The sequence below is a fragment of the Salvelinus namaycush genome, chromosome 12, assembly GCF_016432855.1.
Source record: "Salvelinus namaycush isolate Seneca chromosome 12, SaNama_1.0, whole genome shotgun sequence".
NCBI lineage: Eukaryota > Metazoa > Chordata > Actinopteri > Salmoniformes > Salmonidae > Salvelinus > Salvelinus namaycush.
Window position 1 is genome coordinate 5450465 of NC_052318.1, and position 14269 is coordinate 5464733.

General features: G+C 48.4%; 1 protein-coding gene across 2 annotated transcripts in view; it reads left to right on the forward strand.

Annotated features, from left to right (window-relative positions):
- LOC120056421 (teneurin-2-like) overlaps positions 1-14269 on the forward strand; it is a 375571-nt gene that overhangs the window by 337340 nt on the left and 23962 nt on the right. For both annotated transcript variants that reach the window (XM_039004579.1, XM_039004578.1), the window contains exons 13-15: positions 1581-1766; positions 10695-10841; positions 13731-13941. In XM_039004579.1, the coding sequence (XP_038860507.1) occupies positions 1581-1766; positions 10695-10841; positions 13731-13941 (544 nt within the window). The remainder of the gene's footprint in view (positions 1-1580; positions 1767-10694; positions 10842-13730; positions 13942-14269) is intronic.

Consider the following 14269-nt stretch of genomic DNA (forward strand, 5'->3'; position numbering starts at 1 on the left):
CCCTCTGTCCATCCACACCGTGGCCACAGCTCCTCTGTGAAAACCCTTTCCCTCTGTCCATCCACACCATGGCCACAGCTCCTCTGTGAAAACCCTTTCCCTCTGTCCATCCACACCGTGGCCACAGCTCCTCTGTGAAAACCCTTTCCCTCTGTCCATCCACACCATGGCCACAGCTCCTCTGTGAAAACCCTTTCCCTCTGTCCATCCACACCATGGCCACAGCTCCTCTGTGAAAACCCTTTCCTTCTGTCCATCCACACTGTGGCCACAGCTCCTCTGTGAAAACCCTTTCCCTCTGTCCATCCACACCATGGCCACAGCTCCTCTGTGAAAACCCTTTCCCTCTGTCCATCCACACTGTGGCCACAGCTCCTCTGTGAAAACCCTTTCCCTCTGTCCATCCACACTGTGGCCACAGCTCCTCTGTGAAAACCCTTTCCTTCTGTCCATCCACACCGTGGCCACATTTCCTCTGTGAAAACCCTTTCCCTCTGTCCATCCACACCGTGGCCACAGCTCCTCTGTGAAAACCCTTTCCCTCTGTCCATCCACACCATGGCCACAGCTCCTCTGTGAAAACCCTTTCCCTCTGTCCATCCACACTGTGGCCACAGCTCCTCTGTGAAAACCCTTTCCCTCTGTCCATCCACACTGTGGCCACAGCTCCTCTGTGAAAACCCTTTCCCTCTGTCCATCCACACTGTGGCCACAGCTCCTCTGTGAAAACCCTTTCCTTCTGTCCATCCACACCATGGCCACAGCTCCTCTGTGAAAACCCTTTCCCTCTGTCCATCCACACCATGACCACAGCTCCTCTGTGAAAACCCTTTCCTTCTGTCCATCCACACTGTGGCCACAGCTCCTCTGTGAAAACCCTTTCCTTCTGTCCATCCACACTGTGGCCACAGCTCCTCTGTGAAAACCCTTTCCCTCTGTCCATCCACACTGTGGCCACAGCTCCTCTGTGAAAACCCTTTCCCTCTGTTCATCCACACTGTGGCCACAGCTCCTCTGTGAAAACCCTTTCCCTCTGTCCATCCACACTGTGGCCACAGCTCCTCTGTGAAAACCCTTTCCCTCTGTCCATCCACACTGTGGCCACAGCTCCTCTGTGAAAACCCTTTCCCTCTGTCCATCCACACTGTGGCCACAGCTCCTCTGTGAAAACCCTTTCCCTCTGTTCATCCACACTGTGGCCACAGCTCCTCTGTGAAAACCCTTTCCCTCTGTCCATCCACACTGTGGCCACAGCTCCTCTGTGAAAACCCTTTCCCTCTGTTCATCCACACTGTGGCCACAGCTCCTCTGTGAAAACCCTTTCCCTCTGTCCATCCACACTGTGGCCACAGCTCCTCTGTGAAAACCCTTTCCCTCTGTCCATCCACACTGTGGCCACAGCTCCTCTGTGAAAACCCTTTCCCTCTGTTCATCCACACTGTGGCCACAGCTCCTCTGTGAAAACCCTTTCCCTCTGTCCATCCACACTGTGGCCACAGCTCCTCTGTGAAAACCCTTTCCCTCTGTTCATCTAGTATGCTGATCCACTGTCTTTTTACTGTGCTCATGTGCCTCCACAGAGGTTTGCTCGTCGGACTGTGGCGCCCACGGCGTGTGTTTTGGCGGAGTGTGTCGCTGTGATGAGGGCTGGAACGGCGCCGGATGTGACCAGCGTGTCTGCAACCCGTTGTGTGTAAAGCACGGGACCTGCCGGGACGGAAAGTGTCAGTGCCAACAGGGCTGGAACGGAGAGCACTGCACCATCGGTATGCATCCGGCCAATCAGCCAACACCTTGGCACGCTAACATACTAACACACACAGTAGTACCCTGCCTCTATCCTCCCGCTGTAGTAACTCTCAGCCAAGCAGAGGAACTGTCACCCACATGTTTAAAAGATACATCGTGTTCGTTCCCTAAGCCTTACGTTATGAGGCGGTAGTGTCAGTACCTGATCCTGTCCAATGTTTGTCCTTCCACAATATAGCTCTTTTTCACTGACTATATAAAGAGCATTATATCTTTCAGCAGCAGATACATCCACCAATTCTGACGAGTGTCCTCCTTTCCTGCTCCTATCCTCCACGTCATTAAGAAGCTCTCCCATTCATCTGGATTGGTTCCTCCACTAGAGGGAAAATGTGTAATCTATAGTCAAAGTACCCAGCCACATCTCCACATCCATCTCCAGCCTCCCAGCCTAGTCACCAATGTTCCCTCTAAGATGAGCGCATTGAGAATTGCCAGCACAAGATTGAACTTTACTAAAATGTACAGTACACCATCTTTCCTGGCTTTAAACAGATACAATTTCCCCCTCTACTATGGTAATTTGGATTGAATCAACATAATAACAGTCGCTTCATATGCAACAAAAATAGATATAACTTCAAGACTAAGTTGGTGGTTTGTTGTTGGCTGGCCCGGTGAGAAGTGGCCTTGTTCTATTTCATTGGCACAATCATTTTTTCCGTCACTCGCAGTCGGAATGTAGCTTAGATGCGCATTTGAAATCCCAAAGCAGAGCCGCCGTGTGGCCGCATGTAGCCGCCGTGTGGCCGCCGTGTGGCTGCCGTGTAGTCGCCGTGTGGCTGCCGTGTGGCTGCCGTGTAGTCGCCGTGTAGCCGTGTGTGGCCGCCGTGTGGCCGCCGTGTAACCGCCGTGTAACCGCCGTGTGGCTGCCGTGTGGCCGCTGTGTAGCCGCCCTGTAGCCGCCGTGTAGCCGCCGTGTAGCCGCCGTGTAGTCGCCGTGTAGTCGCAGTGTAGCCGCCGTGTTGCCGCCCTGTAGCCGCCGTGTAGCCGCCCTGTAGCCGCCCTGTAGCCGCCGTGTAGTCGCCGTGTAGCCGCCCTGTAGCCGCCGTGTAGCCGCCGTGTAGCCACCCTGTAGCCGCCGTGTGGCCGCCGTGTAGCCGCCGTGTAGCCGCCGTGTAACCGCCGTGTGGCTGACGTGTGGCCGCCGTGTAGCCGCCCTGTAGCCGCCGTGTAGCCGCCGTGTTGCCGCCCTGTAGCCGCCGTGTAGCCGCCCTGTAGCCGCCGTGTAGCCGCCCTATAGCCGCCGTGTAGCCGCCCTGTAGCCGCCGTGTAGCCGCCCTGTTGCCGCCGTGTGGCCATGTAGCCGCCGTGTAGCCGCCGTGTAACCGCTGTGTAACCGCCGTGTGGCTGCCGTGTGGCCGCCCTGTAGCCGCCGTGTAGCCGCCGTGTAGTCGCCGTGTAGCCGCCGTGTTGCCGCCCTGTAGCCGCCGTGTAGCCGCCCTGTAGCCGCCGTGTAGTCGCCGTGTAGCCGCCCTGTAGCCGCCGTGTAGCCGCCCTGTAGCCGCCCTGTAGCCGCCGTGTTGCCGCCGTGTGGCCATGTAGCCGCCGTGTAGCCGCCGTGTGGCCATGTAGCCGCCGTGTAGCCGCCGTGTTGCCGCCGTGTGCCCATGTAGCCGCCGTGTGGCCATGTAGCCGCCGTGTAGCCGCCGTGTGGCCATGTAGCCGCCGTGTAGCCGCCGTGTGGCCATGTAGCCGCCGTGTTGCCGCCGTGTGGCCATGTAGCCGCCGTGTGGCCATGTAGCCGCCGTGTAGCCGCCGTGTAGTCGTGTAGCCATGTGTGCACATTTGTTGAGTTGCTAGTTAGTGAGTTAATTTTTAGTCACCTATTTAGCCAATTGTGTTACAGATCATTCCCTATTTTTATAAAGTGATTTGAGCTTTCAGACCAGTAAAACATCAGTCCTAGAATGTCAAGCCGTGAACAACACATATTGGCTTTTGTAGGCAATATCATGGAAGACAACAGCTATCTACACTGAGTGGACAAAACATTAGGAACACCTTCCTAATATTGAGTTGCACCCCCTTTTTGCCCTCAGAACAGCCTCAATTCATCAGGGCATGGACTCTACAAGGTGTTGAAAGGGTTCCACAGGGATGCTGGCCCATGTTGACTCCAATGCTGGATGCTGGCTCGATGTCCTTTGGATGGTGGACCATTCTTGATCCCAACAGAAAACTATTGAGCGTGAAAAACCCAGCAGCGTTTCAGTTCTTGACACACTCAAACCGGTACCTCTGGCACCTACTACCATACCTTGTTCAAAGGCACTTAAATCTTTTGTCTTGCCCATTCACCTCTTGAATGACACATGTCTCAATTGTCTCAAGGCTTAAAAAACCTTCTTTAATCTGTCTCCTCCCCTTCATCTACACTGATTGAAGTGGATTTAACAAGTGACATCAATAAGGGATCATAGCTTTCCTCTGGATTCATCTGGTCAGTCTGTGTCGTGGAAAGAGCAGGTTTTGTACAGCATTTTCTCCATTGGTTTAGTTGATAGGCCACTCTGATACGACTACATAATGCTCAAATAGCCACAATAGCCTTTGGGCCACTGTCTGAAACTGTAACTTAAAGTGGGTAAAGTGTTCACAGTTGCACGTGTACCAGAAGTTGCACAGAATGCTTGCGAAATTAAAGCTTCAGCTCACAACACTTTGTGGGGGGGGGGGGGGGGGGGGGTTGAGCCAACATTGCTAGTCACCCACTCTCCAGTAGAGTAGTCTGGGCGGCAGGCCTCTCGGTACTCCCTAAGACACACTTAGCCTTCCTGGGAGCCAACAAATAGGGACAGACACTCTGCCCCCTCATTCAACCCCCCCAAGGGCTTTAATTTCCTCTCTGTTATTTTCCTCCCATCTGATGAGAACAACCTCTCCCTGGGGCTCCACTGTGGGCTGTGTTGTTAGAGCCATGTGAAAAGGCCGGCGCTGTGTGCTAGCTCCCATTCTCTGTTCATTCTGTGTCCCTCTCTAATTAGTGATGAGAGAGTTGAGTGTGAAGAAGGAGCTTCATCTCCTCTCCACTTTACTGTGATGAACCACGTCATGTTGAGAATCACCTCCATCTCATGTCCACAGTTTCGGCCCCACCCAGATTCTCTGGCAGGCTATTCCAGAGGCTGGGGTGCACAGTAAGTAAAAAGCATGTCTGGCATGTATTGGGGTGCACAGTCATGGATTGATTTTTAAAAAAACAATAGAATAATCTTAAAATTATTTCTAAAACTCACAGGCAGCCAGTGCAGAGACCTTAAAACCGGTGTAATGTGTGCTCTCTGTCTGGTCTTGGTCAGTATCTATGCTGCACCATTCTGTATGTTTTGTAGTTGACCAATGGCTTTCTTTGGTAGACCAGACATGAGAGCATTACAGTAGTCAAGCCTGCTTGTAATGAAAGCATGGATGAGTCTCTCTGTATGTAGCCTGAGAGAGAAATGACCTCGCCTTGGCATTGTTCCTCAGGTGGTAAAAAGCTATTTTGGCCACATTCCTAATGTGTGATTTGGAGAAAAAAAATCGTTATCTAAAATGTGGTGACAGAGAAATGTAGAGTTGTTAATCGTCTGCGTAGCAATGAAAATCAATGCTGTGCTTTCTGATAACGCTGCCAAGCGGGAACATATATACTGAACCGTAACAGACCCAAAAATCAAACCTTGTGGAACGCCACATGTGATATCTATTTTCTCCTGAGTTATGCACACCAAGGGTGACAAAAAAACTCTCTCGACCAGTTAAATAGGTCCTAAACCAATTTAGAACTGGACCGGAGAGACCAACCCACCTCCAGTCTATCCAGAAGGACGTCGTAGTCAACAGTGTCGAATGCAGCACTTATACTGAACATAAAATATAAACACAACATGTAAAGTGTTGGTGTTTCATGAGTTGAAATAAAAGATCACAGAAATGTTCCATGCGCACAAAAAGCTTATTTCTCTCAAATTTTGACCACAAATTTGTTTACATCCCCGTTAGTAAGCATTTCTCCTTTGCCAAGTTAATCCATCCACCTGACAGGTGTGGCATATCAAGAAGCTGATTAAACAGAATGATCATTACACAGGAGCACCTTGTTCTGGGGACAATAAAAGGCTACTCTAAAATGTGCAGTTTTGTCACACAACACAATACCACAGATGTCTGAAGTTTTGAGGGAGCGTGCAATTGGCATGCTGACTGCTAGAATGTCGACCATAGCTGTTGTCAGAGAATGTAATGTTCATTTCTCTACCATAAGCCAACTCCAACGTTGTTTTAGAGAATTTGGCAGTGCATCCAACCGGCCTCACAATCGCAGACCATGTGTAACCACGCCAGCCCAGGACCTCCACATCCATCTTCTTCACCTGCAGGTTCATCTGAGGTGGTGCTGAGGAGTATTTCTGTCTGTAATAAAGCCCTTTTGTGGGGAAAAACCCATATCAATCGGCTGAGCCTGGCTCCCCATCCCAGGCCCACCCATGGCTGCGCCCCTGCCCAGTCATGTGAAATCCATAGATTAGGGCCTAATGAATTTATTTCAATTGACTGATTTCCTTATATGAACTGTAACTCAGTAAAATCTGAGAAATTGTTGCATGTTGCGTTAATATTTTTGTTCAGTATAAATCCAAGAGTACAAGGGCAGAAAGCTGCTTGGCATCTGTGTTGGCTCTAGAATCATTTACCACACTAACTAAGGCTTGTCTCTGTGCTGTAGTGGGCACGAAAACCAAACTGGAATTTTACTACAGTTGGTACTTAGAAAATCATTTAGCTGTTTAAAATCCAATTTCTCCAGAATTGTACTTAAGAATAGAAGGTTGGAGATTGGCTGAAAATTGCTAAGAGCTGAAGAATCTATAATAAATTTCTTCAGAAGGGGTTTCACCATAGAAGTTTTTAGTGCAGTGGGGAATTGCCGGTGAACAGTGGAGTTATTAGCACTTCTTCAGATATGCAATTAAAAAACTGTTTTGAAGAAGGTTGTGGGGATAGGATCGAGAAGGCATGTAAGAAAGCTTAAGTTGTGATATCACTTTCCCTAGCATGTCTGTGTCAACCAGGGAAAATAAATCCATAGTGCCTTTGCGTGGTAGGCTAGAGCACATATCATCAAACTTCTCATCAGGCCTTGCTTGACTGATAGCCAGCCTAGTGTTTGTTATCTTATCTCTGAAATATGCTACAAAATCATCCGATTTAGATGTGGAGGAAAGTTCCCATATGTTTGTGGGGGGTAGGATCTATCAGGCCATCAATGGTTGAGAAGAGCACTCTCTAATTCTTCTGATTATTAGTGATCAAGTTAGAGAAATGAGCCCTTCTGGCATTTCTAATTGCCTTGTTATATATGTCAAGTTGCTCTCTCATTATATCATAATGGACATCCAACTTTCTCCACTTCCTCTCTGCCTTTCTGCAATTTCTCTTTAAACAGATTAGTTTCCTCTTTCATCCAAGGGATTCTCTGTTTGCATGTGGCCTTTTTTAACTTTACTGCAGCTATGGCATCAATAGTTGCCCTTCATTTACTATTAAAGTTATCAACTAAATCATCACTAGAGGAAGGCAGAATAGGTGATGGTGTATTGTTCATACACACTTAATAATGTGTTCAGTATTACCCTGCACTATGAGCACCAAGGTAGTAAAACAGACACAGTGGCGATCAATTAAAGCAGCATCAACAATAGAGGAAATGTCAACAGAAAGCCCCTTGGTAATAACCAGGTCCAGGAGAAAGCCCCTTGGTAATAACCAGGTCCAGGAGAAAGCCCCTTGGTAATAACCAGGTCCAGGAGAAAGCCCCTTGGTAATAACCAGGTCCAGGAGAAAGCCCCTTGGTAATAACCAGGTCCAGGAGAAAGCCCCTTGGTAATAACCAGGTCCAGGAGAAAGCCCCTTGGTAATAACCAGGTCCAGGAGAAAGCCCCTTGGTAATAACCAGGTCCAGGAGAAAGCCCCTTGGTAATAACCAGGTCCAGGAGAAAGCCCCTTGGTAATAACCAGGTCCAGGAGAAAGCCCCTTGGTAATAACCAGGTCCAGGAGAAAGCCCCTTGGTAATAACCAGGTCCAGGAGAAAGCCCCTTGGTAATAACCAGGTCCAGGAGAAAGCCCCTTGGTAATAACCAGGTCCAGGAGAAAGCCCCTTGGTAATAACCAGGTCCAGCAGAAAGCCCCTTGGTAATAACCAGGTCCAGGAGAAAGCCCCTTGGTAATAACCAGGTCCAGGAGAAAGCCCCTTGGTAATAACCAGGTCCAGGAGAAAGCCCCTTGGTAATAACCAGGTCCAGGAGAAAGCCCCTTGGTAATAACCAGGTCCAGGAGAAAGCCCCTTGGTAATAACCAGGTCCAGAATATGGCTGTGGTTATGGGTGGGCCCAGTAATATGTTGGATAAAGTCCATAGAGCTCAAAAGATTCATAAATTCAGTGGCCTTGAAGTCAGTCTCTTTGCCAGCATGAATATTAAAATCGCCCAACACAATGATTTTATCATAGTTCTCAAGGACAATAGATAATGGTTCAGAGAAATCGGTAAAGAAAGTGGGGCAGTGCTTTGGTGGCCTATACAGGGTTATAGCCAGCACTGGTGGCTGACATTTAATCAGTATAGCATGATGCTCACAAAACCCATTCTCCAAACTAAATGTCCTTACAGCTGAGAGCATTAGTAAAAATAGAAGCTGTTCCCCCAACCTTTCCCCTTTTCTGATAGAGTATGAAAAGCTGTAGTCCGGGGGGAAGGCTTCAAAAAGAGCGGTACTACAGTCTGAAGACAGCCATGTTTCAGTGAGAAACACGCAATCAACTTTGCGCTCTGTTGCATTAAATGGTGTGGTTTTTCACAGGTAACGATGAGAGAGATGCAGGTGGTCTTGATGTCAGTCTCCTCCATCTCACTCCTCTTTTACCTGTGATGAACCACACCACGTTGAGAACCCCACTTCCTCCTCTACACACAAACATCTTCTCAAACCACGACATGTTTTGTTTTTATGCAAACTTTTGGGACAGCTTGGAACAAGGTATTGTATTTAACTAAGTGGTGGTCTGATTTGTTCATTAGTTCCCCAGGCCTAAAATAGATCTGTGTAGAGGGGTGTCGTGGCATCCTTAGTATTGTGAAGTGTGCGCTCAATGTCTTAGTGGTAGTTGGTGTTTTAGAGTTACAGTAGTGTAATGCAACACAAACATTGACACACACACACACACACACACACACACACACACACACACACACACACACACACACACACACACACACACACACACACGATAACATACACACTATACATACACATGGATTTAGTACTGTAGATATGTGGTAGTGGTGGAGTAGGGGCCTGAGGGCACACAGTGTGTTGTGAAATCTGTGAATGTATTGTAATGTTTTGTATAAACTGCCTTAATTTTGCTGGACCCCAGGAAGAGTAGCTTCTGCTTTGGCAGCAGCTAATGGGGATCCATAATATATACAAATACAAATGCTAACTCCCATTCGCTAGTATCCCCATTGGTCCCTCATATAGGGATATTCAGCTAGTGCACTCTTTGTACCCCTTCATAACAGTCCCCATTGCATTGTTTTTTATCTTGTACTTTGTTAAACACAAGACTAACATGTGTAAGGTTTGGTCTGTCTGTATCTGTTTGTGAGTGTCTACCTGTTAGCTTGTCTCTCTGTCTAGCTACGTATAGTTGTAAACGCTAGTTGTAAACACACAGTTAGCTAGCAGTGTACATTTCTACTCCATGTTAAGTAGGCTGTTATTTCTGCTGCAGCATTCTGCTCCCTCCATAGGAATATTAATGGACTTGGCCTTTTAGCTGCATCTGCCCAGCAGTAGGTAGAATACTTATAGATGGGCCGTACCAGCGGAGCTGCGTGCTCATCCCTTCTGGGATGCTAATGACTGCGCTGCTCCTCATCAGGAACGGCAGCCATGTTGTTAAGCTGGCTTAAAGTAAAATGTTAATACGCTTTAATGAGATTTTTGTCTGTTCAGAAAAATATTTTATGTTCATCCATTCGACTAAAGTGTCTGATTATTAAATACAGTTTATAGATTCACATTTCTCATCACCTCTCTCAGAGAGGACTGCTCTTTTGACCTTGGAGATGGTAATTCACTAAATACTATGGGTGAGTTATGTAGATTTACAGTCCAATACCTCCCCACAGCCTGGTCCCATTCCTCTGGTCTCCTGTACAGACTACCCTACACCACTGAGACAGATGTCCCAGCAACATTCATTATGTCCTCTTAATTCACCTAGCCTGGGAGAATATTACATCTTCTGAAGGTGTATTACATTGACTGCAGTCGTCAATGATATACTGTAAAGCATCTCTCCTGTTGATCTCACTCCCTGTGTCTTGTAATCTCATCAGCTTCCCCTAATCAAATTCTCTCATGAGGCAGCGCTACACCCCGGCCAGCCTCCAGAGGCAAATCAACCACCGCAAATTAATCGGCTGTGAACTTATTCTCTTTTATTGAATACTCTTTGCTGTGAATGGATATTGAAGAAAACAATTTATCGCACGCCAAACCCCTCCGTTGTGATGCTAGGGTATATAGCTGTATAAAATCCACATGCACAAGAAGAGCATTGTTATGATGAAATGCAATCCCCCTGCCATGTAATCAATAGTGTTTTTTATAGCGCTTATTGTGAGCTGCAACCTGCAACGTCAGACAGAGACTAAAGATATAAAGTTGGTGAGCTGGTGCAAGTTACTCTGTCACTAAATCACAATTACTGACCTCTTCTCTGGTCCCATCCACCCCTCCCTCCCTCCCTCCCTCCCTCCCTCCCTCCCTCCCTCCCTCCCTCTACTCCCCCCCCCCCCTCCCTCTCCTCCCCACCTCCTCTCTCTTTCTCAGATGGGTGTCCGGGTCAGTGTAACAGGAATGGTCAATGCAGCCTGGGTCAGAACAGCTGGCACTGTGATTGCCACACTGGCTGGAGAGGACCTGGCTGCAGTGTTGCCATGGAGATCGCCTGTGCCGACAACAAGGACAACGAAGGAGGTGAGTGGTGAAGGTTCACAGGAGGAAGGCTGAGGAATGCTGTGTCCACTTAGTAGATTTGCCTATGAAAAGAAAAATGAAGGTATGACATTCCCATGCATGACTCACGATTTGATTTGGAATCAACAGTGGTGCACTTACAGTATTTGTGAAACTATACTGCTGATGAGGGGAAAATATATATTTATTTCCTGTAAATATCCACTTGTAAGGCACAGCAGCATCTCTCGGGTATGGCAATTGACAAGCTCTTTGATTCTCCCGGACGAGCAGCAGTCAGCCAGTCAGCCAGACGCCTGCCTGAGTTTCTCCTAGAGGTTTCCTCCCAGTGACTTGCTCCAGGATCAGAGAGGTGTGATTTTGAGTCTGGTGTTATCAGGGCTGAATGGCCCAATTATGGAATCCTTCTGTCTGTGTGAGCTAGCGTTGAGCAGGCTGGGGAGAGAGGAGAAGCTGGCTGAATCGATGCCGTCTTCACCTCCTCCTCCCCAGAGTGCATTGGGGATCAGTGACCTGGAGTTTGCAGAAATGGATGTCCATATTATCTCCTCCTCCCTCCCTGATGGAAGATTAAGTGACCCCCCCCCCCCCCCCCTCCTGTGACCATTTGTGAGAGGATCAAAGATGCCTCTCCAAGCAGCAGCTCCTCTCCAAGCAGCAGCTCCTCTCCAAGCAGCAGCTCCTCTCCAAGCAGCAGCTCCTCACCAAGCAGCAGCTCCTCTCCAAGCAGCAGCTCCTCACCAAGCAGCAGCTCCTCTCCAAGCAGCAACTCCTCTCCAAGCAGCAGCTCCTCACCAAGCAGCAGCTCCTCTCCAAGCAGCAGCTCCCCTCCAAGCAGCAGCTCCTCTCCAAGCAGCAGCTCCTCACCAAGCAGCAGCTCCCCCCCAAGCAGCAGCTCCTCTCCAAGCAGCAGCTCCCCTCCAAGCAGCAGCTCCTCTCCAAGCAGCAGCTCCCCTCCAAGCAGCAGCTCCTCTCCAAGCAGCAGCTCCCCTCCAAGCAGCAGCTCCTCTCCAAGCAGCAGCTCCTCTCCAAGCAGCAGCTCCACTCCAAGCAGCAGCTCCTCTCCAAGCAGCAGCTCCTCTCCAAGCAGCAGCTCCCCTCCAAGCAGCAGCTCCTCTCCAAGCAGCAGCTCCTCTCCAAGCAGCAGCTCCCCTCCAAGCAGCCGCTCCTCTCCAAGCAGCAGCTCTTCTCCAAGCAGCAGCTCCTCTCCAAGCAGCAGCTCCTCTCCAAGCATCAGCTCCTCTCCAAGCAGCAGCTCCTCTCCAAGCAGCAGCTCCTCTCCAAGCATCAGCTCCTCTCCAAGCAGCAGCTCCCCTCCAAGCAGCAGCTCCTCTCCAAGCATCAGCTCCTCTCCAAGCAGCAGCTCCGCTCCAAGCAGCAGCTCCTCTCCAAGCAGCAGCTCCGCTCCAAGCAGCAACTCCTCTCCAAGCAGCAGCTCCTCTCCAAGCAGCAGCTCCCCTCCAAGCAGCAGCTCCTCTCCAAGCAGCAGCTCCTCTCCAAGCAGCAGCTCCCCTCCAAGCAGCAGCTCCTCTCCAAGCAGCAGCTCCTCTCCAAGCAGCAGCTCCTCTCCAATAGCAGCTCCTCTCCAAGCAACCAGCCAGCCCCATTCAATCTGTCAGTGCAGGGTTATCTAACATGAAAATGATACCCATGACTATTTTTCCTTGCTTAGCGGCTAAGTAGTGTGCCGAGGCCAGAGCTATGTCGATCTTAAAGAGGGCTTTCTCTGTGGCATGTCAGGCAATTGAGTCCGGATGCTATGCTTCCAGGTATCTTAATGCAGCCCCTGGAAGCCTTTCATCTTTAATCTTTCTCGTCTGAGCAATAGGGTAATATGCTCCGAGGACGATAGGGGGTTTTAACAGTCTTACAGCCAGTCCATTTCAATGTGTGGCTGGATGCCTGGCAGGCAGGCTGTTGTGGTTAATCCAAAACATCTTCCTTCTTCATTGGAGATGTTGTCATACTTCCTACTCACTTCCTTAATCTGTCTGTCGGGTGTTTATCAGTCTCCCTCCCTCTCTGTCTCTCCCTCTCTGTTTGTCTCTGTCTGTTTTATTTCACCAAATAAAAGCTGAAAGATCAGACAGATAAAAGTTTACAAAGTCTGAAAGTAGTTTGCATAGTTGAAGGTGTTTGTTTTGACAGTTCTGAATGAACGCGCTTGCTTGTGTTAGTATGCAGAGAGAGAGAGAGGAGACGCCCTTAGGGTTGTGAGTGATGTCCCGTTTGACTTTGATGTCAGTGTCATTGGTTTTGATTAAAAGTACGACAGGCAGGCACTGTGTTTCTGAAGGAGAACTTCCTTTGTAGGCTCCTGAGTGGCGCAGCGGTCTAAGGCACTGCATCTCAGTGCTAGAGGCGTCACTACAGACCCTGGTTTGATTCCAGGCTGTATCACAACCGGCCGTGATTGGGAGTCCCATAGGGCGGCGCACAATTGGCCCAGCATCGTCCGGGTTTGGTGTAGGCCGTCATTGTAAATAAGAATTTGTTCTTAACTGACTTGCTTAGTTAATTAAATAAAGGTGAAATAAATAAAAATGTATAAAAAACTTGAGAATGAGGCAAAAATACCACACACATCCTAATGAATATATAACATTAGTTGAAGAGAAATAAATGAACTCGTGAAAAGAATGGAAAGGGAATATGCATTTGAATATATGTTGTGTTTCACATTGACACAGTATAGAGGGTATACAGATGCTAAACCTGCATGTTTTCAAATGTTCTTTGTTGCACTGTTTTCTGCTTGACAATGATCTTGTTCTATTCTGCCCAACAACAAAAGGAAAAATGACAAATCAAAAAATGCCACTGAATCATTATTTAGTTGCAGCGGTGTCTGTCTGTCCAGATTATTTTATCATGTGCTACCCCTTGCAGACGGACTGACAGACTGCATGGATCCCGACTGCTGCGCTCAGAGTCTGTGCCTGACCAATCCACTGTGCCTGGGAGCAAGGGATCCACTGCAGATCATCCAGCAGAGCCAATCACCTTCGCTGAAAGTCAGATCATTCTACGACAGAGTCAAGTTACTGGTGGGGAGGGATGGCACCCACATCATCCCTGGAAACAACCCCTTCAACTCAAGGTAATGTACCCATCTATCAATTCTACTTACTTCAGGATATAATCAACTGTTTATACAGTAAACATCAGCATAAGGTCAGAATATTCTAAAGTAATTACCACTGACTTTCACAGTCATACAAGTGCATTCGGAAAGTATTCAGACCGCTTGACTTTTTCTACATTTTGATACATTACAAAAAAAATATTCTCATCAATCTACCTCTTAATGACAAAGTGAAAACAGGTTTTTAGAAGTTTTTGCAAATGTATTAAAAATAAAAAACAAAAATACTTTATTTACATAAGTGTTCAGACCATTTGCTATGAGACTCGAAATTGAGCTCAGG